This window comes from Carica papaya, chromosome 9 (assembly GCF_054855325.1).
Source record: "Carica papaya isolate Zhongbai chromosome 9, ASM5485532v1, whole genome shotgun sequence".
NCBI classification, from domain to species: domain Eukaryota; kingdom Viridiplantae; phylum Streptophyta; class Magnoliopsida; order Brassicales; family Caricaceae; genus Carica; species Carica papaya.
The window spans coordinates 31,074,448-31,097,937 of NC_142317.1; the positions used below are offsets into that span (position 1 = coordinate 31,074,448).

Consider the following 23,490-nt stretch of genomic DNA (forward strand, 5'->3'; position numbering starts at 1 on the left):
TTTCCAAACGTCGTTGAGGCCCCTAACATTCCAAGATATAATTTTTGAAATCATTAAATTTGTGTAATTATCTCCTCATCAAAGCTCTTTTTTTGTCTACCCTTGTAGTTCACTAAGCATTCGAGACATTTCAGCTCTCTGGCACAACCATCAGTTTGCTTCTGTTTCATTTTTGGTGTTTTCTCAATAGTAGTTTTCTTCTCCATCATTCTCTTTTCCAGTTGCTCAAACAATGCCATGGTTTGTGCCTCATGGTTTTCGTAGGTTAACCCAATCATTTTGCTGAATATTCCCGATGTTTTGCAAGACCCATGAAGAGTATAAATGATCGTCTGATTCCGACTTTCTTGGTTGCCCCATGAAAACAATAGGAAATTCCTCCAAGTCGTTCTGAACAATATCAAGCTCGCGACATCTGTTGAGAGATCGAGATGAAGATTGTGAAGCAAGATTTTTCTCTGATAGGGTTTTGTTGATATTATCCTCAGTAGAGAAGCTAAGTTCAACATACCTTTCATCGTAGCAGATGATGGTCATGTCTGAATTTCAACCTTCTTTAGGTTTTCCCTGATCAGATTGAGTGAGAGTGTCAGTTGTTTCAAGGGTATTCTTATCTTTTGAGTTGGACAAGTCATTGCGGGTTTTCAACTTGGGCCTCCACATCCATAAGGCTTAGGGGCGGCTTTGTTTTGGCTTCAAGAGCTTCATAGCTTCTTTGCTGGGCCCAATACAAAGAAAGATGGCGATGATGGTTTTTCTTTTTTATTCTCCAATAGTCGCCACCTTTTTTCCAATAAAAATCGCATTAGGCATCAGTAAACCATTTGACATCTTCCTTATTTAGTGTAATAGATACTCTACTTCCCCTTTATTTTCACTGATACAAAGTCCATCAAGCTTCTTTCCAACACTGTCAACGTCGAAAGATTTACTACCAATGAGGACAAATCTTTTAGCATTCACAGGCCTCATATAGGTAGACAAGGGTTTACCGGTCGGCCGTGGGATAATCAAGCTTTACGGTGATCCTAATTTGAATTGGTAAAAAGATAATTCCAAAACAATTATTCTAACCGAGATTGCAGAAAAGGAAATTACAGAAAATCAAATAACAGAAAATGGTCGGGCAAGGGCCTTGTTCTTGATAGAGTCATGAAAGTTTTGATGACACAATTTCTACCTAATCAGGATGCCTTTGTCATTGAGTATTATTTATGGTGCTACTTTGACCAAAATTATTTTTATCAGTTGTTGTGGTGTTGCATTTCTTTCCAAGTGAAGGTACTGCAATACTATAGTTTTAAAGGCCTGTCTGAACTTGGTCTCTTTTCATCAGACCATGTGTATACACGAGCAAACACAGTTACCTAGGAAGAAATGGTAGAAATTTGCGTCTCCTTTTTAAATGTATGTTTCCCTACTTTATTTTTGCCATGATGGTTGCAGCAATTTAGTTTATTGTCTCTGTTATTTGTAAGTGCTGGGTTTGATCATTAGTATTGTCTAACTTCAGGGAGGAAAAAGCACACTGGAAAACTGCCAGGTTTTGCAGGTACGAGACGCTTTACCACTTTGCCTTTGAACAAAATAGAAAAGTTTGCCTGGGTTTGCAATGTTGTGTTTTCCAGTTTCACTATATTATGATGCTTCTACTTCTTCCTTTTTCCTTTTGGAGCAGGTCTGAGGTCTTTATATCTATATATATATATAGTATATTTAGGATGGTCACTAATGTTAAATCGGGTATGCTTGGAATTCCATCAAAATTGTGAAATTCATATGTAAAATTTGGGGCCTGCAGTCATAGAAAACTGTTTAGTTATGATTTCATTTCTGATTTCTGCCTTTTATTTTCTTAAAAGATGATTTATTTACTAAATTTTAAAATTAGAGACAGAAAAAGAAAATGTCTTCAGTCTTTTTTAAGTCTCAAATTGTTATGATGTGAATTATACCATAATATTAATTTTATATTTATTATTTCCAATTAAAATATATAGATAAATAGTAAAGAAATGAAGGAAGAAGAATTTGAACAAAATGAAGAGGAGAATTCCTTTCACTATTTTCCTTGATTTTCTCGGGCACAAGAAGTGCTATTATATAGGTACTAGCCCTGATAAAAGAGGTTACAAAATATTCTAATAAGTTGAAGAAGAGAAAAATTAGTTGTTAAAGTGGAGGGCATATCCAGCTGTCATAACAACCAAAGAGAGGACAAAAAAACCTAAAAAAGAATAAGTTATCCCTTATATAAATATATATGTAAATATATATACACTCTACACTCCTTTTCAAGGTTACATAAATGTTGAGTAATCCAATATTGGATGCAAAATTGTTGAACACCCTTTTTGGTAGTACTTTTGTGAGTATGTCTGCTGTTTGTTGACTGGTTGGGATGTATAGTAGTGACATATCCTAGCTTTCAATTTTCTCTTTGATGAAGTGTCAGTCGATCTTGACATGTTTAGTTCTGTCATGGTGCATAGGATTCTTGGTCATGCTAATAGTCGATTGATTATCACTCCAAATTCTCATAGTAGTTGGAGCAGAAAATCTTAGTTTTAGTAATATTTTTTTCAGCCACACTCCTTTACATATTTCATGAGCAAGTGAGTGTAACTCAGCTTCAGCACTGTTTCTTGATACAACAGATTGTTTCTTGTTATGCCAAGTGACTAAATTACTCCATACATATGAGTAATAACCAGATATGGATCTCCTATCGGTTACAGATCCTGCCCAATCTACATTAGTAAAGATCTCAATTTCTCTTGTCATAGTCTTCTAAAAAAATAATCCCTATCCAGGTGTCATCTTTAAGTATCTCAAAATTCGATAGACAACGCTCATATGCTCCTCAGTAGGTTGAGACGTGAACTGACTCACAGTGCTTACTGTAAAGCAAATGTCAAGTCTTGTGTGAGCCAAGTAGATAAGTTTGCCTATAAGTCTCTGATACATTTTTTTATCAGTAGGTTTACTATCATTTCTGAAACTAAGTTTAGCATTTGACTCTATAGGAGTTTCTGCGGTTTACAACCAAGCATACCAATCTCGTTCAGAAGATTTAAGACATATTTCCGCTGAAATATAGAAATTATTTTCTTGGACCGAGATATTTCCATTTTAAGAAAATACTTGAGTACTGCAAGGTCTTTTATTTCAAACTCTTTGGCCAGGAAGTCTTTTAGTTTGTGAATCTTTTCATTATGATCACCTATCAGGATAATATGATCAACATATATAATTAGTACAGCTCTCTTTCCTGTGATACAGTGCTTGACAAATAATGTGTGATCGGACTGACACTGTTTATATCCCATATGTTTCACTGTGCTGGTGAATCTATCAAATCATGTTCTCGGTGACTGTTTGAGTCCATAAAGTACTTTCTTTAGTTTACATATCTTTTATAGATTTATTTCAAGTTCAGGTGGGACTTTCATATACACTTCTTCTTCTAGATCACTATTGAGAAAAATATTTTTCACATCTAGTTGATAAAGAGGCCAATTAAAATTAAAAACTAATGAGAATAGTACCTAGATAGTATTATGCTTGGCAACTGGAGCGACTGTCTCTTGATAATCAATTCCATATGACTGAGTGAAACCTTTAGCAACAAGTCGTGCTTTGTACCGATTCATACTACCATCAGAATTGTATTTAGTGGTGAAAATCCACTTGTATTCTATTGGAGTTTTTTCTGAAGGCAGATTAGTTAACTCTCATGTCCCATTCTTTTAAAGTGCTGTAATTTCTTCTTGGATAGCAGCATTCCGCTCAGGAATTTTGAGAGATTCATGAATCGTTCTTGGTTCTGAGGGGCTACTGTCAAATTTACTCATAAGAGCATGATACTTTGAAAACAGTTTATCATATGAGACATAATCCTGTATGGGATGCATTGTGTAAGAACGAACACCTTTTCGTAAAATAATAGGCAATTCAATACCAGTAGTTGAGTAATTTGCAAGAAAAATTTCTAGAATAGTGCAAGAATCTCTTTATTTCAAAAATTGCTAGAACAAAGTGCAAGAAAAATTTCAAAATTCTTTGCTAGATGGAGGATTCTTTCATTTGAATGACCCTTGTAATCTCATTTGAATGAAGCACTTATACGCATCAAAATAAGGCATGTGGGATATTGATAATTCGGAACCTATGGCTTGCTTGGAAGGAGAGAAGAGGTCAGGGAAGAGGAAATAGACGGGGGCTAATTCAGTCATTTAGGTAACATATTAGTTGGAGTATAATGTATTGAATTTGAATGGAGAATGACTTGGAGGGAAATGAGTAATTTGCTGGGAGAATTAGAGCACTGTCATTTCCTCCCTTCATTCTCGCCCCCCCTCCCGCCCTCTCTTCTCCATCCAATGGACCCTATGGACCCTATAAGTTTCTTTTTTGTGACCTTATATTCTAGATGCTCCTGAATCAATTAGCAAATGCTCCTGTAAGTTTTTACCGTTTTCTGTCCAGATCTGTGCATGTCAAAGTCGATTCCCACATTCATGCTATGGGAGTGAGAGAAAAAGTCTTGAGTTTTGTTTGACTTTCCTGCAGGCAACAGTTAATCGATCAAAGGGGAATAGGACTGAAATATCTAGAGCTGACCTCATTCAAAAAAGTTCCTACTGTCGGGTTTCAGGTATTCCCGGTCTAACAGACATGGATAAAGTTCTGTAGAAAAGAAAATTGGTTTGGATTACCAACACTCAAATTTTTCCCTTGGATTGGATGGACTTCAGGTCGTGACATGGATCTTCTTGAAGTGTCAGCCTATGGGAATGTGCGCCGTGCACCAGACAGTGGTGGATGTAGAATTCAATGACCAATAACTGGTTGCAGAACAGAGAGTACTAACTACCACAGTTCGAGCCCTTGAGGCCACTGGAGAAGAAAAAAAGGTATTATGTAGTGTTGCATGCTAACTAATTATCATTCTTCATATTTCCAATCAAACTGCAAATAAGTTACATGTTGGATCTTTTAATGTTTAACTTCAATACTCCCGGGCTAGATTCTGAATCTTTTGTGCAGGAAAGTTAATTGATCAAGTCATAGCAATGCTTGCATAATTACATTCTAATATAAATCCATTACACTGTTAGTACTGAAAGAAACTCCGCCTATAAAATTGCTTTTTCTGTAGCATTTTTAAAGCCACTTCAAATATTGAATTAATTATTTCACTGTGTATGAATCTAATAATGTTAAGAGTTATTTAGTATGAGGTTTTGGCAGTTAAATAATGGCGCAGTGAAGAAATTACAGATTTCACAAAGACAAGTTCAAGCAAATGAAAATTACTCTGGGTAAAACCAAGTAACGTTCAATAATTTTTTTTGTGGATGGAATTCATAAATTTTGCAATAATCCAATGCTTAAATATCTTTCTTATTCTTGAAAATATTTTAGGGTAGAACTTCATGGTTTGTGTATGTTGAAGGTTTGTAGAAGAAATTTCTCTGCACTGTGGGAGGTTTACGTTGTGAATTCAATTGGTTTTAACAAGTATTTTATCATACCGGGTTAGATTTTTTCTTACACGGTTAAAATGAACTAGTTAGAAGGTGGTGTTCCAAATCGTTTGTAGTCCGACTATGTCATAATTTTTCAGTTTGTAGGCGTGTATCCTATTTGAATTCGAGTTTTGTGGTATACATCAAACTCAGTTGATGTCGTTTTAAAGACAGGAATTTATGATCCAAGTGACTTATCTGCAAATTTCCAACTAGGCAAAGTTACTTTGTTTATTTTCTGTTTTTTTTTTTTTTTTGTTAGTATTTACTTATAGTTTTTGTTAAGTACCCATAGAGAATTTTCATTAAACTAATGCTTGAAAAGTCAAATCTACCATAATTTATATGCAAATTGCAAGTAATGCTCTCCCTTTATTTCCTTATTGAATGTGTGTGTGTATATATATATATATATATATATAATGTAGTAGTTTGAATCTATTTGCTGAAAAGCTTGGTGTTCCCATCAGTTCTCCACTACAACAGGGAAAGGCAACTGAACTTAAACTTCTCAACTTTTCTTTCTTTCTTTTCTTGAAAAAGAGAGAACTTTACACCACACTTTCTTTAGATGCTTTTGTTCTCAGCAACAATTTTTTTAAAAATAGAGGCACCCAAAATCAATTATAATGTTTACAAAATATATTTAAAAAAAGTGACAAAACCCAAATTTGGTCATCCTCATAGGAACCCAGAATTTGATGCCATACACGTGTCCCACAAACCCTATGTGTATGTGTGTGTGTGTGATATTTTTGCATTTCCTCATCTGAAAATAACCCTTCACTTTTTCTTTCATATTTCAACTAAAACTATTCTTTAGTGGACTCAATCCCAACTTTTTCTTTTGCAATCATTTTACCAGGTTTTACTCTTTGCCTTCCTTTCCAGCAAAATTCATCAACCTCCTCAAAAACCCTAATTAAAGACAAGCTTCGAACTGAAAGAGAAAAAGAAAAACCAAGGAATATCTAATTAATTGAGTACAACTGGTGAATTTTTTCAACAACTTTTTATATGTACGTAATCCCCAAAAGGAAATCTATATATAAGGCGGCACAAGTTGCTTTAGTACAAAAATAGTTTAAGAATCAACAGTTTTGAGTGACCTTAATCTGTAACAATTGCAGATGAAGTATATACTTATAACTTATATTTAAAATCATTAGAGTAAATCTAGAAAAAGAAGACCATAGATGCTACAATGGTGGCCAAGAGATTTAAAGATAATCGAAAAAAAAAAAAAGAAAAAACTCTTGTGATACAAACAGTGGATTGATGTATATATCATGAATTCCAACTTTAGATATGTAGCACCTGGAAAGGAGAAAAAAAAAAAAAAAAAAGGGGTCACGTCAGCAGCCACGTCAGCAGGCCCGGTCAGCAGTCCCGGCCAACCGGGGCCTGCCACGTGGCAAGACCGCGTCACTCCGAAAGGAGCCACGTTGGCGATCCGCGTGGGTGCGATCCGACGACCCAGATTAAAACGAAATGAACGGCTGTGATCAAAAGGCAAGGGGTTATAAATAGAACCCCCACACCAGACCACAAACCCTAGCCGCCCGCCGCTCGCCGGAGAAGACGAACCAGAGGCCGACCGCCGCCACCCGCCGCCGCACCGGGGAAATTTCCGACCGCCGATCGAGGTAAATTTCATACCCCCGACTCGTTTTTCTCCGCTGATTCCTCCTATGGCCAAATTGAGGCCGAAATCCCGGCCAAACGGCCGGAATACGCGGCCGAAACCCAGCGGCGCCGCCGCGCCCCTCTCGGTTTTTGCCTCCGACGAGGTCCTTCCCGGCCTCCGTTCGATGCAATTTTTATATCACCGTGATCACCATTCTTTTCTCTACAGGTTGACCGAAGCCGAATCACCAAAACACGAACCTCGCCGGAGAGCCACCGTACCCGAGAGCGCCGCCGCCGGTAAGCTCCGCTTTTCCGTGATTTTTGGCCCCCCGAGGGCCCTAGGGTTGTTTTCTGACAAGGACCAATGCGAGTGTGGCCGAATTCGGCCGAAAACAGCCAACCCGAGGCGACTCGCCGCCGCCAACGGCGGCGCCGTCGCCGGAGCACGGCGGAGCCGCCGTGCCGGAGTTGCGATTTGGTCCGAAAGGGGCCCTGGGCCTAATTTGGATTTTTTTTGGAACACGTGCAGGTACTGTTAGTGTGTTTCAGTTCCCCGGGAAAAATTCAGGGAAAATTAGGGACGGCCTGCAGGCGCACTGTGAATCGTATTCGGATCCCGAAAACAAGTAAGGACCCCTCACCCTATTTCCTATCACGGTATTAAAGTTCAAAATGATAAAACGGTATTTCTTGAATTAACGAATGTGTGAAATTGCTTAAGGTGGCTAATGGAGCCCGAGTCTAGTGTGATTGGTGATTTACTGTTATTTAGCCTGTTTACAGCTTTAAATGCAAAATGAGGTTTGATGTGTTCATTTTACAGATTTGTGTGCAAATACTACGTTTTTATTAATCATGGGTTGAATGACTGAAAAACTGATACTGTATGTTGTCTGTTCGGCATGAATTACTGTTTTGCTTGTTTGTATGTGAATTGATGATGCTGACTGAGGAAAAGGAAAATGAAAGATTGTGTAGACTGATAATTGTATTATGAGGGTCAGCCTAACTAGATATCCTGGGAGATGGTGGACGGACCAGGTCCGTAGGGAACCCTACCGGGATTGTGGTCTCACATGCCGGACGGGGTATGGAGATCTTATGGTTTTGGCACCCATATCGGACGGGGTATGGGGACGGCCCGTTTCACCCTCATACCGGACGGGGTATTGAGGTTTATGGTTTTGGCGCCCATACCGGACGGGGTATGGGGACGGCCCGTTTCACCCTCATACCGGACGGGGTATTGAGGTTCATGGTTTTGGTGCCCATACCGGACGGGGTATGAGGACGGCCCTGGAAACTGATTATGAATGTTAAAGGTTAACGGGTAGCGGAACCCCTATGGACCCCCACGGATACTGGTAGGCTGGTAAATGAGAAAAAGATATGTTGTACAATGATTGAATTACAAGAGGCGTGATAAGTGTTATGTTTTACAGCTTATATTATTCCATGATTATGATAATGTTATTATTTTTCTTATATTGTTTTCATAAATTCCACCGAGGTAAGTGGATGGTGAAGGTTTTCATGTTAATAAACGAGTTTATTGTAAATTATGCTCCATTGGTCTTTTTGTGTTTTTCTACCCACCTTTACCTCCGTGACGGTGAGATATCGTGATGTTCTTACTGGGCTAGTGTAGCTCACTCCTTATTTAACCATTTCAGATCAGGAAGACATGGTTCCCGAGCCCGTTCCGCAGGAGGACGACGAATGGGATGCCTAGAGACTCTGTAGTCATACTCATAGTTTTATTTTCGAGTTTCTCTCTTAATTAGTTTAATCTTTTATATTTTAAGTACGTTTTTGGTTTTTCGTGTAAGGGATGTTAACTGAAATTTTGATCTCGCTTCCGCATTTGATATATTTAAATACTCATTTCATTTTAATATTTCATTGTTATTGTTGTTATTATTATTATTATTAAAAAGATAAAGCACACTTGATCAAGAGTGATTTATAGTGGGAGGTTGGCATATATGTCAATGGCTTACTTTTTTTATGCATAAGAAAGGTCAACATGGATAAAGTGGCCATATGGTTTCATCCTCAATCGCACCAAAAATAAAAATGATTCATCATGAAAATTGTGAAATAATAATAATAATAATAATAATCAAATTCAAACCCATTGACTTAATCTTTATATATATATATATATATATATGATTAAACTATTATCATATCATTTAGGCTATTGCCATCTCTCTCTCTTTTTTTTTTTTTTTTAAGCCAAGAAAATAATTTAACTAGGAAAGTAATTTTAAATTAATTTTTATTTCAAATAGAAAGTTTAAATGTAATATGAAAATACCCATATTTAAAAAACACATCCTATCTATGTGTTACTTCTGATTAATTTAAATTATTATTTGGAAAAACAAAACAAAACAAAAATAATAATAATAATAATAATAATAATAAAGAAAAAGAACTAAAAGTGACACGTCACGTTAATTACTGACACTGTAGATTAGTGGGTATGCTTTTGGCATTTTCCACATTGGCTGAGTGAGCTCCCAACCAACCTCTAAATTTGCTTTTCCATTAGGTGAAATCATCTTTACAATAATTATTTCTAACCCTTTTTATTAATTGAGAATTTTGGAATCTAATTATTTTTCCACAATAAAATAAGACAAACAAAATTGATATTACTCACATATTTCTTTAAAAAAAAAAAAAAAAAAAAAAAACTTAATAATTTTTTCAAAAAAGCAGAACTTAAAAAAGACATCAACGATGACAGGGCAGAAATTGCTTCATCACAAAGAGAAAAAATTAAAATACAAAAAGAAAAGAAAGAAAAGAGTGAATGCCAAAAAGGGTTGATTACACGATATGCAAAATTGGGTCCCACTGCAAATATACAAGATGTGGCCTATATTTGCTCCTCCTTGCAAAATATCTCATTCGTGGACCAGAAACACACGCGGGTAATTTCAACAATTCCTCCTCATCCATTAATGTGTTTAAATTTAATTTTACTTTGGTACAAGTGATATATAAATATATGTATGGAATATTTTTGAGGGAAGAATCAAGAAAGAGGTACCAAGGAATTTTCATTTCTGCCTTTCCTCTTTTTTTTTTTAAAGTGCAACTTGTAAGGATTCCTAGGGTTTGAAAAGGAAAGCTAGTTTTTACCCATCAGAGAAAATTCAAGCCTATCTGATTTTTCAAGAGTCACAATCTTCAAGTTGGCATCTTTTCTGTATTGTTTCTAGCAGCAACTTCTTTTGCATTGAGATCATGTACGCACGGACCCATATATGTAATTGACAGACAATAAACTATACACACACATATATACTGTCTTTTCCACTATATATTGTACAAGTAGCTGTAACTAAGCCTTTTACAGGCTACCCAGAAAGAATATGTTACAAATGAAAAAGAAAATGCATCAGCCATCGCAAAAAGCAGCACTGCACCAAGGAAGATGGAGGAGAAAAAACATTCACTTCCAGAGGTACTAAAGAAATTCAGCACTAGGTATTAGGTACGGTAGAAACAAGATATTTTCCCAACTTTATAATAGTATTTCACATATATATATATATATGTAAACATATGTACATGAACACAACTCAGGAAACTAAGTAAAGAAACTGACACCTTTTCGTACTGTTACAAAATAACAATTATTTTACTTTTCTCTAATTGCAATGAGAACAAGAAATTTAAGCTCCTTGGTCTGTTCATTCAGTCAATCTTAGCAGGCTGTTCTGTCGTGAGGCCAGTGAATCAAAGTGATCCAGAGGGTAACTAGCAAAACTCACTCCAACAGGTTGAATCTGGATGTTGCTCTTCCGGCCTACTTAACCAACATCTAGACTGTATCCAACCGTTTTAAGAGCTCTCGTGAAATTTTAGTGATCTAGACAAGGCTGCAGGGTTTGCACATAATACTGGAGAGGCTTCTGCCACGTGATTCTTCTCGTTTTTCTTCGGCTGGAAGGCCTTGAACAACCCTCCCCTGCTAAGTGATTCATTCTTTATCCCAAGAGTTGCCCATATGGAACTCTTTGCAGCTTCAGTGGGATCGTCGATCCTTAAAGTCTTTGGCACCAAAACGGAGCCATTCTTTTGTTTTGGAGGCTCTTCTTTCTCCAATTCATCTCGTTTAAGTGTCTCTCCCTCTCTTGAATGCTTTCCTAGTGGAGAGCTTGGACCATTTTGGTTTGAGCATGTGGTAGATGGCTGGGGAGACAACCAGGGAGCATTCCAAGCTCCTGGTATAGCACAATTCCAATAACCTGTAGGGTAGAATGACATGGGATAACCTGAAGGGCAGAAGCCCGGTGGGGGTATAGAATTCCACGGATAAGGCCAAGGAACACCAGGGAGACATGGAATTGAGGACGGGAAGCCATTAATGCTCCTCATCAATGGTTCTTGTGCACAATTTCTGCCTCCTTCTTCCATTGAATTTGAAACTGTTATTGATGATCCACTTGAGCAATCATCACCATTTTCTCCACCTCTGCAAGGACCTGGAATCTTTTGTTCTTCAACATTGCTAAAACCATTCCGTCCACCATTCAAAGTTTTTTTATTCCTAAGCTTTAAAACAGAGGCCATTGAATCACAAATTGGTGCGTCCAGGCCAAAGCTGAGCACCCTGCCATTGCTTTTCAATGCATGTTGGTTAACACCATTTGGAACATCAATTCGTGCTGCTTGAAGAGCCTCTGAGATGGTGATGTGTCGGTAATGTGAGGAAGAATTCTTATTCTTGCGCCGCCCAGCTCCCACTGGCACATTCCTCATAGTACCACCTGCAGTCCAGTATCTTTGACAGGCTTTGCAGAAATGCCGTGGTTGGTTGATATTGTAGTTGTTGTAATAACAAAACTTTGTATCCATGCTATTGCATCGAGGACATGGTAGAATTTTATCTGGCTTCTTCAGTGTTTTCTCCTGTGAATTACTCAAATCATTTTTTGCTTTCTCAGCCTTGGCAGTCTTTGATTTTCCAGTTTCTTCATCTACGGATTGTGTTTCTGGGTTCACACCCGACTCCGGCAAGCTTTCAGTAGTTGTACTCTCCTCTTTATTCACTGGTTTAGTATCATCTTGTTGTGGGGCACTAATGGCTTTCTGCGTTAAGGAATCCTGAAATTTTTCGTAGGGTTTTTCTTAAGTAATTTGTCCAAGTATAATAAACAAAACTCAGATTGACAATTGACAAGACTAATCAGCAGGACAACAAGAAGAAATTATCAACTTAAAAGAAAGAGGCAGCAACACATTCCATCATTTCTTGATCCCCTTTCCCACCCATCTTCTTCAGGATTTGTCTTGTATATTTACATGGTTATTATCGACCCAATAAAGGATTATTTTAAAAACGGAATTACAACAGGTTTTCAAAATAATCTGACAGTTCATTCACTAAGCTAAAAAGGAATCAGAGAATTTTTTGATACAATTAATCACAACAAACATTTAAAAAATTAGTATTGATAATTTGAAAGGAAAATTATCATCATCGTACTGTAAAAAGAATGGAAGTATCCAAAAAAACACGAATCTCTCAAGCCCTGCGTCAAGGAAGATCTCGAATACTTAACAATCGCCGAACCAAAAGTCTCTTGGCAAATGAAAGAAACTTTAAAAAAAAACGATATTTACCACAAAAACTAAGCATAAGCAATCTGTAAGCTAGCGGACAAGCAAGCAAGATCAAATAAGTGCAGTCCTAAAATGCGAAGATTTCATCCATTAAAAGAAAAAAACTAAGTTTATTTAGTAAAACTGAACTTAGGTATTAGCATTTGGAATCCAATTTTCAGGTGATAATATCTTAATTGCGAAAATTGAATGTGTAAATACCAAGTCAGAGCTGTTTTACAGAGACGAACATTATTGACGATGAAATCAGAAACTAATATATATTTTAAATTCTTTGATTTCTGTATATAGAAACTGTAAGTGATCGAATAGTTCATTGAATCACGAAAAATGAACTACCATAAACAATTCCTAGAAAAGAAATTGCAGGAAAATCACAATTTCCTTTTCTTCGCGGTCATTTCTCACTTACACACCAAGATATACAAGGAAAATATTTAATGTACAAAAATCCAGTAAATCAAAATCGAAACTCACAACCAAAAGTATTGGCTGTGCTTCAAAAAGGAGGAGGAGAACTAAATGAAAATAGAGGAGTGAGAGAACGAGGTGAGTAAAACGGATCCATGAATTGTTTCAGAATTTCCTTTTAGAAAAAGGTCAGACCTCAAAATAAGCAAAAGTTTTCTATTCTACCAACTGTTAAAACCGTACCTTGTCTAGCTTTTCCTCTTCTTCGCCATCTCTCCCACTCATCTCCTTCTCCAAACCAATGGTGATAGGAGAATCCGAATCATCACCGGAGAGTGTAGGAATCTCTCCATCAGCAGGCAGTTGGATTTTCTTTCCAAATAGCGTAATAGCAGGGTCTTGCATTTTCTCGGGAACCAAACAGAACTATGAAAAGTAAAAAACACGCGCGAGAAAATTCTGCAAATCCTTCCTTTTATTTATTTTTTTTTTCTGAGGTCTTTGTTGGCACCCAGCGTACAATTATAGTTTAGGTTTTTGATCCGTTTAAAAGAAAGGTGGATGCCACGTCAGCATCGCAGTTTAATTCTGAGCCACAAGTTTTTGTGGCCTCAAAAGATTTTCTTCTCTTTCTCAAAAGTTCAAAAAAAACTTTTCTGATTCTATATGGTTTCACAGACAGTTTGGTGCACCCGGTTCATCCAACTCAGCATTTTTCGCCTTTTCGATCTCTACCAAACTTTATACCGATGTTCGCCACGTGTCAAGTTATTATTGGTTGGAAGACGGATAAAACTGTCTTTCCAACAATTTGTTTTTTTAGAAAATTCACTGATGATTGCTGCATTCACGGGGACATTAGTGCGTCTCCAATCAGGCTTTCGTTCATCTCAGCTTGTAGTACATCTCTTGCTTTTATTTAAATTTATGCTCAATTAATTAAATTAGTTTTAATATCAATAATTAAAAACATATAATTTTAAATTGAACATTTTTACTTATAAAATTCTTATGTTAAAAAATATAATATAAAGTTCTATATTTTTTTATTTACTGAAATTAAAATAATGGTTATACTATATTTTGTAATTATAATTTGTGTAAGATGTTATAAAACATGAATACCACCTCTTCAGAATGTTAATTTCTTTTAATTTTGAATTAATTTATATTATTTTATGAATAATGTACTCACAATTTAGGTATGAATAAATTTACACCAAAACTTTATATATATATATACCAAACTGAAATTTCGTAATTTTTTTAAATAAAAATTTATGTATTTAAACTTTTTATATGGTTGTTTAAAATTTTATATAAAATTTACTTATTTCATATAGTATTCAGAAAATTTAATTGTTGATTGTAATGCAATTATGTTACTTTTTGATTGTTAATGTTATCTATTTCCATCATTATTACTTATGTTAATTATAAAATGCCCTCCTAACATATCACTTGTATATTTATTTAAGTTACTTACATTTCGTGCAAGTTTCAATTCATAGCAGAATTAAATACAGTAATAATGAGCATAATTATAAGTCAGTCATTCTACCAAATGCACTCGTATTATAAAAAATAAAAAAAAATTAAAAGTGAAAATGATGATAATCTAATTTAAAAATTATGTATTTTTTGAGTAAAAATTTATCTATTTAATTAATTAGGTTAACACATGTCTACTAATTATAATATAATTTTTTTTTTAATAAAAATATACATTCTATAACTTGAATTTGGGTATTATAAAAATGGGTGTACATATTCATCATTCAATCAACAAATTATAAGAACTAATTAAAATTATGAATTGACTAAAACTTAAAATAAAAATGAACCAAATGGTATAACAGCAGCAAGATTCATTTATTTATGATGATATATAAAATAGATGAAGACTACATGTATCTAAATCTTTCATCATGTAGTTTATAAAAAATTAAAAAAAAAAAAAAACCCCTCTCATATTGCTCTTTTAATACAAAGTAATATATATACTACTTCTACTTAAAATTAGAATTGAAACTTGAACTTTTATCTTTAATTATAATTTAAACAGTAATGGCAGTAAAAAATGAAAACAGTATAAATTATGAAAATGGGATTGTGGAAGAGCAATAAAAGCATCATGCTGGTAAACGAAGCGGTAGATTATTGCATCCTAGATAGTGAAAGTCCAGTAATTCAAAATATTACTAATTTATGGTATGACACGAATAACATAAAGTACGTAGAGAATTTTATGTGATTTAGTAAAGACCACTTTATAATATTAAATATTTGATATCGAAGTAATATAGCGAGAGAATTGTGAAAAGAATCTCAATTGAAAAATAAAATAGAATATGAAACCGTAGACTCCCAAACAATAGTAGTAGGAGGATATCAATTTTCATATTGTTTATGTACACGATAATTTTTGGCAATATAATATGTCTTAAGGTATTTTACAATACTTGGTAAGTATTAAAGAAATTAGGCACCTTACGTAAATGGTAACATAAAGAAATAAAAATATATATATATATAGAAAATTTAGTATATAATTTTTATAATACTTGAATTATTTTGGAAGGCTCCACCCTCTTCCCCTACCGAATGGTCCAAGAGAAAAATCTGGCATAAAATATAAAAACTAAAAAAAAAGTATAAATTTCTCATTTTTCAGGTTTTAATATTTGTATTGCTATAAACCAACAAATATTCATATATCATATGTATGTACACATCGGGTACATACATATACGTGTATGTACACATCAGATGTATTTGACACGTAAACAAGGTGGTTGGTAAAAAGATGTTGCTGGGATAATCAACAGAACGATCTGTCTCTTTTCTTTTTTCGGATAAATTGTATACATATAGTTTTTAATATATAAATTATGGTGATCTCACAATTTTTTAGGCATGTAAACATATTTAGATATTAATTAAATATTATATTAACAAGAACCACAATCTCCCGTCATGAAGTACATACAAACCTAATTGCACTAAAAAGCAGGAGTTGGGTTTCCTTCTTTTCTTTTTATTCATTCTTGGTGTAGCTTAAATTAGGTATATGTCACATTTAATTTTATTATTTATTATTATACTTAAAATCATATTTCAGAAAAACAAAACAAAAAAACGAAATTATGGTTTGTAAGCCTTTTTTTAAAATAATTTAAATAAAAAATAAAATTATTTTCTATCAAAGTTTTTTATTTCTGTACTTTCAAATTTATACTAAAAACGAAATATAGATGAGAGCAAAAAAATTAAAATTTCTTAATTATATAAAAATATCATTAAATTAAAAAACTAAAATAAATTTAATAAAAATAATTATTAAAAATTAAAACGCGAGAAAAAAAAAATGATAAAACGAAAAATGTGATCTGGCCACGTCATCTCCGTCCATGTGTTCGAGTGGGTCCCACATGGACGAATCTTAAAGGCCTCTTAAATCTCTTACACCAACATGGCCTGTGTCTTTCCGACACGTGTCATAGTTGTGCACGTATGCGTCACTCAAAACATCGACACTTACCCTCTCTTTCTGCCTTTGCCCTAGAAATTTGACACGTGTCTTTCCTTTTTTTATTTTTTTATTCTTAGATTTTTATGATTGGTGCACGTGGTCGTGGAAATTAAATATAAAAAAAAAGTAACCCAACACGAAGACGACTTTTTGGGGCTTTCGGTGTAAAAAGGTCAACAGATTTATATTAAATTTAATATAATTAATTAATTAATTAAGTTAAAAAAATAATTAACTTTAACACCTCTAACTCAGAAAGTAACTTTTAAATATTAAATATTGATTTTATTAATCCGGGACGGCCGCGTGGCCGGTTTAGGGCTCTATTAAGAATATGCTTATCTATTTATTATTTCTTTTTTTTTTTTTAATTAATTACATTCATTAAAGACAACATATACACAAGATTTGACAGCTTAATCTTAATCAAATTATAAATTTGAATTACATTAATAAGGGTGTTTCCCCTACATTATTATAAATCGCTCATAAAGATGTATGCTTTTCAAATCAAGAAAATATGACTGTACATATTATTAATTAATTTTTATGTAAAAAATGAGTATAGATGAAAGGTTCAGTTTTTTTTTTAATTGGGATAAGAATTATTGAACCTTTCACAAATCATCATGCTAAGTATCTCCTCTCCTATGAAAGTGAAACGGAATTGTTATAATCTCTTAAGATATTAAATTTAAATACGATAAACTTAGTCAAGATTATTATGTGTAGTATAAAAAAATAAATTATTTTTATCAAATTATCAATTACATTACTTCAAAAATTTTAATAATAAAAATTACGAGATATGGGTCGTCTCCCACGTTCAACATTTATTATGGCTAGTATTGCAAATTCAAAGATATCTTCTTGGAAGCATGCGATGTAACCAAAATTGGACGTCCAAAAAAGAAAAATGATTTGTCAATGTAATCAATTAATAAAATAAATACTACTTTTTTACTCAATTAATGAAACTTTTCATTAGCTTTCTTGAGTAACAAAGAATTTTTGGATACTCATATTCATAAAAAATTTGTAATCATTTTTTCAAGTTTTTAAACTAGTTATTCCTCTCTTTGATATATATATATATATTAATTTTTTTAGCTTTTTAAAGACATTTACCCATTGAATTCATCATATCTCTTAAAGTTTTATTTGATAAGCAATTTATAGTGTTTTTATTTATTAGGACTTCTTTTTTTTTTTTTTTTTACTTTTTATAAAAGTTTAATTTTCTCCCTCCTTTTTCTTTTTGCATTTTTCTTCATAACAAGTATCATTTAAGCAATCTATTTTTATAGCTTTTATGAATTTATTCTTTTAATTTTGAGATTAAAATTTTAATAACTTCTTTAAATAGGATTTTCTCCACCCAATATGTATTTCCCAATTTGGCTTGAACACCCCCTTTTGATAAAATGATATGAACTTAGCCTATTTGAATAATAAGTTACCTTTTTAATCTTTAATAATTTCATCTTTTTGTTGGATATCCTTATAACCTTTGTTCTAGTCTATATGCGTAAATGCGTGGGTTTATAATTTCTGTCGTATATTAATGATAGTTTGTCTTATTTTGGTTGGGATCTTTACTTTCATCAATTATAATGATTGTATCTCTATTTTAATTGGTAAAACAACTTCAACTCTATATACTAGTGAATAAGGAGTGGCCCTTATTGGTGTTCTAGCATTTTGTGCAAAGATTTTCTCTTTTTACTCAATACATGTAGTTCTTGAACTATTTTGGTAAGAATTTTTTCGATATTTTTATTAATGACTTACGTTATATGCTTATATAGTGAAGACTTTAGGGTATTCCACCATATATTTCTTTTAGAATGTTTACATATATATATTTAGAAATAAATTTTCTTGTATGATTTATCTTTAAGTTGTTGAAGTACTCCACTCAATTCAACATTGAGGTGGAGCTTATGGCTACCACAATGTACTTCATCCCATTTGTAAAGGTCGGGATGATCTTGCTAATTACATATATGCCTCAAGCTCTAAAAGACCAAGGTGATGCTTGTTTGTTTAATTCTATTAGATGGCAGTGACTAAATCTCCAAGAACTTAAAGATCATATTATCTTTTCATAAACTATATGTGAGATCTTCTATCACAAGATAAAATTATCTTTGACCCATGGTCCTGGAGTTCAAATAATTCTTTTTTATGAGGTCCATATGTTTTGATGGTGGAGCTTTTATATCTCTTTTTGAGCTTTGTTCTTGTATAGCTTCTATTGTAACGACTCTGGAAATTAAAAAAGAAATGTATATAAAAATTTGAGTGCGGAAGCGAAATAAAAGGTTCTGATTAATATCCCTTACACAATAACTTAAACGTACTAAATAATATCAAAGAATAAGTCCTCTAAAAGAAATACTAGAAATGAAAGAATATAAAGAAAACTATAAGACATCTAGGCATCTACTCGCCGTCTTCTTGTGTGTCGGGCTCGGGAATCAGGTCATCCTCATATGAAATGGTTAAGTAAGGAATGAGTTACACTAGCCCAATAAGAACGTCACACTATATCACTGTCACAAAAGTAAATGTTGGTAGAAAACTAAAAATAACCAATTGAGCAAAAATTTTAAACAAATTAATTTATCAATGATCAAACCATTTACCGTCCACTTACCTCAGTGAGATTTATAAAAACGACATATGAAAACAATAACATTATAGATATCATGAATTCATACATAATCTGTAACATAGCACATGTCATACTTTTATATTTCAATCATCAAACAACAGATGCCCCCTTTTGATCAGCCTACTAGTATCCATGGGGATCCATAGGAGTCTCCACTACACGTGAACCATTTCTATTAACAAATTAAATTCTAGAGCTGTCCCCATACTCCGTCCAGTATGAGCTCCAAAAATAATAAACTTCAATACCCCATCCGGTATGAGGGTGAAGCGGGCCGTCCCCATACCCCGTCCGATATGAGCGCCAAAACATTAAATTCTCTATACCCCGTCCGGTATGAGACAACGTTCACGGTAAGGTTCTTTATGAACCCGGTCCGTCCACCATCTCTTAGGATATCTAGTGAAGCTGTCATCTTATCCATTTATCAAGTCACACCCCTTTCCTATTTTTCCTTAGTCTCTGTTACCAATTCAAACATGAATACTTAAACAAGCAACGTGCGTCTAACAAGGCAAGCATATCTTATATTCACAAAATCAAACAGTAGTGAAGTAAACAGTAATTCATGCATTCAAAATCATAGTATAAATAAATCAGATATCATAATGCATTTAAACTGTAAAATAAACCAAATAGGAACTGACAGAGAAATATGTCTGATTCGGGCTCCATTAGTAACCTTAATTAATTATGCATATCTATTAATTTACAAAAATATAACAAAACCATTTATTTGAACTTTAAGTCCATGATCGGAAATAGGGTGAGGGGTCCTTACCTGATTCGACGTTCAAAATTAGATTTTAACTGCACCTACGAGCGGTCCCTAGATTCCCTGAATATTTTTTCAGAAACTGAAACGCACTTACGGTACCCACACATGTCCCAAATAACCCAAAAATCAGACCCAGGCCTACTCGGCCAATTTCAGAATTCTGGCACGGTGGCTCTGCCGTGCTCCGGCGACGCGATCCGCCTCAGTTGGCTATTTTCAACCGAATTCAGCCAAACTTTCATCGGTTCCTGTGAAAAAACACCCTTAGGGTCCTCGGTGGGCCAAAAAAATATAAAAAATCGAAACTTACTGCCGGTGGGGCTCTCCGATATGGCGGCTCCTCCGGCTCATGTCGCGGTTTGGTGTTTTGCTCCGGTCAATCTGTAGAGGAGGAAACGGTGGTCAAAATGATGAAAAAATTACATTGATCGGGAATTGGGAAAGGCCTCATCGGAGGCAAAAACTGAGACACCCCGCAACAGCGGTGCTGGGCTTGGGCGGCATTTTCTGGCCAATTGGCCAGTGCTTTCACTCTTATTTGGCCATAGGTGGGTTTAGAATCGAATTTTGAGCCAAAAGAAGAATTTTTACCTCGTTTGGCGGCCGAAAATTGCTCTGGTACGGCGGCGGGTGGTGGCGATCGCCTCCCCGGCGGCTGGGCTGTCTTCTCCGGCGAGGGGCTTTAGCGGCTAGGGTTTGGATTTGGGTGCAGATGAGATTATTTATAACCATCCGCTTTTAATCTGAGTCATCCATCGCGATTCGATCTGGATCGTCCGATCACAATTAAATAGGAAATGAATCTGGGCTGTTCATCGCGATGCAATCTGGACCGTCCGTGCACGATTCAATTTGGACCGTCCATGCGTGATGCAATCTGGACCATCCGTGCGCGTGGATACGGATCTCGACCGTTCGATCGCGCGCACGCGGATCGCCCACGTGGCTCCCTTCCGCATTTCCTCCTACGTCAACGTCTCTGCCACCTGGCGCATCCTGGTTGGCCGGGGCTGCTGACCAAGCAGCTGACGTTGTGTAATTTTTTTAAATTGCGTTTTGACATCCGATTTTTTATTTTTCTTTCAAAAATACTCTCAGAACCCAAATTTTTACCTATTTTTCCCAAAATTATTTTCAATTAAATTCCTAAATAATTCTGACCCCTTTTATTATTATTATTTCTATTTAAATAAATTAAATTAAATTAAAACAAAATTAAAATATAAAAAAAATTTCTTGGGTGTTAAAACTTTCCCCCCTTAAAGAAATTTGGTCTCTCAAATTTGTCTCTTGCTCTCACTCGAACAACTGAGGGTACTAGGCTCTCAAGTCTGATTCTAGCTCCCATGTAGTCTCCCTTGGTGTGTGGTTCTGTCATACGACCTTTACAAACGATATTTTCCTGTTGCGGAGTAATCTACTTTTTCGATCCGTAATGCTGACTGGTACTTCCTTGTAAGATAAGTCCTCCTGGAGTGGGAGGAGTTCGTGGGCCAAGATGTGAAAGGGGTCCGGGTTGTACTTGCGTAGCATGGACACATGAAACACATTGTGGACCTTGGAAAGCTCTAAAGGTAGTGCTAGTTTGTAGGCGGCGGTACTAATCATGTCTAAGACTTCGAATGGTCCAATAAATTGGGGGTTCAATTTTCTCCTTCTACCGAACCTATTAATTCCCTTGAAAGGAGTGACCTTAAGGAACACCCTGTCGCCTTTCTTTAACGCTAAATCTCTCCTCTAGGTGTCCGCGTAACTCTTCTGCCTGCTCTGAGCTGTCTGAATGTTCCTCCTGATCTTAATTATCTTGGATGTGGTCTCCTCTACCAGCTTCAGGCCGAACAATTTTCTATCACCCACTTCTTCTCAACAAATCGGCGATCTGCATGGACGCCCATATAATGTCTCATACGGAGCCATTCCAATGCTCGCTTGGTAGCTGTTGTTGTAGGCAAATTCTATCAGGGGCAGATGGTCATCCCAATGGCCCCCAGAGTCAAGGACACAAGCTTAAAACATATCCTTAAGTGTATGGATTGTCCTTTTTGCTTGTCCATCAGTCTGAGGGTGGAAGACAGTACTGAGGGACAGCTTCGTTCCCATGGCTTGCTGAAAGCTACTCCAAAATCGAGAAGTGAACCTAGGGTCCCTATCGGACACCACTGTCACTAGGACTCCATGCAATCTGACTATTTTTCGGATATACATTCTTGCCAATTTGTCCAAGGGATTGGTCATCCTGATGGTTAAGAAGTGGGAAGACTTGGTGAGCCGGTCAACAATTACCCAGATGGTGTTATGTCCTGAGCGTGCTTTAGGTAACTTTGTCACGAAGTCTATGGTGATATGTTTCCACTTCCATTCCAGAATCGGTAAAGGCTGAAGTAGCCCGCCTAGGCACTGAGGCTATACCTTGACCTGCTGACATACCAAGCATTAGACACAAAGTCAGCTATGTCCCTTTTTATCCCATTCTACTAAAACTGGGGTCGCATGCTTTGGTACATTTTGGTGCTTCCGGGATACATAACAAACTTTAAGCTATGGGCCTCTGCTATGATGTCTCTCTTCAACTCACTGTCATTTGAAACGCACACCCTGTCCTAAAATCAAAGTAACCCATTGGCAAAGACTCAAAATTCTGAACTAACTCCCTGTTCTGCATTATTCTTGAGGGCTACCAGGGCAGGATCAGCTGACTGAGTTTCCCTTATTCTCTGAATTAACTCAGGCTGGACGGTTAAATGGCCCAAACATGTTGCCTCCCTCAAGTCCTGAAGTCGAACCTGTTGTGTAGTCCCAATTTACTTGCATTCTGAGACCATCAAATGGGTTAAGATACCTGCATTTTTTCTGCTGAGTGCATCGACTACCACGTTACCCTTACCCGGATGGTACAAGATATCACAATCATAGTCTTTAAGAAGTTTTATCCACCTTCTCTGACGCATGTTGAGATCCTTCTGAGTAAATATGTGTTCCAAACTCTTATGATCGGTATAGATCTGAAAGGTCTCTCCGTATAAATAATGGCGCTAGATCTTCAAGGCGTGTATGATTGCAGCAAGTTCTAAGTTATGGGTGGGATAATTTTTTTTATGACTCTTTAACTGTCTGGACCCATTGGTTATAACATTCCCATGCTGCATTAGGACACAACCCAGGCCTAGATAAGAGGCATCATTATAAACCGTATATCCCCCCGATCCACTTGGTAAGGCCAGTACAGGTACAGTAGTCAGTCGCTTCTTTAGTTCTGAAAAACTTCTTTCACAGTCCTCATTCCAATCAA

General features: G+C 35.5%; 2 protein-coding genes across 3 annotated transcripts in view; one reads left to right on the plus strand and one right to left on the minus strand.

Annotated features, from left to right (window-relative positions):
- Positions 1-9,055, plus strand: part of LOC110810074 (HNH endonuclease) — a 28,830-nt gene extending 19,775 nt beyond the window's left edge. The window contains exons 2-5 of one of the 2 annotated variants that reach the window (XR_015816166.1): positions 1,514-1,552; positions 4,573-4,657; positions 4,758-4,916; positions 8,834-9,055. Coding sequence is in view for 1 of the 2 variants with exons in the window: in XM_088210932.1 (XP_088067058.1) it covers positions 1,514-1,552; positions 4,573-4,657; positions 4,758-4,840 (207 nt within the window). In the remaining variant the exon portion in view is untranslated. Of the gene's footprint in view, positions 1-1,513; positions 1,553-4,572; positions 4,658-4,757; positions 5,133-8,833 lie in introns of those variants that run through there. The other variant, XM_088210932.1, reaches the window with a different exon arrangement.
- A 1,614-nt stretch (positions 9,056-10,669) lies between these two features.
- Positions 10,670-13,744, minus strand: CDF3 (cycling DOF factor 3). The gene is made up of 2 exons (XM_022036174.2): positions 13,458-13,744; positions 10,670-12,284 (listed from the first exon to the last, which is right to left on the minus strand). Exons 1-2 carry the CDS (start codon positions 13,617-13,619, stop codon positions 11,019-11,021), a joined length of 1,428 nt encoding a protein of 475 aa, XP_021891866.1. The 5' UTR covers positions 13,620-13,744; the 3' UTR covers positions 10,670-11,018.
- Between the last annotated feature and the right edge of the window lie 9,746 nt (positions 13,745-23,490).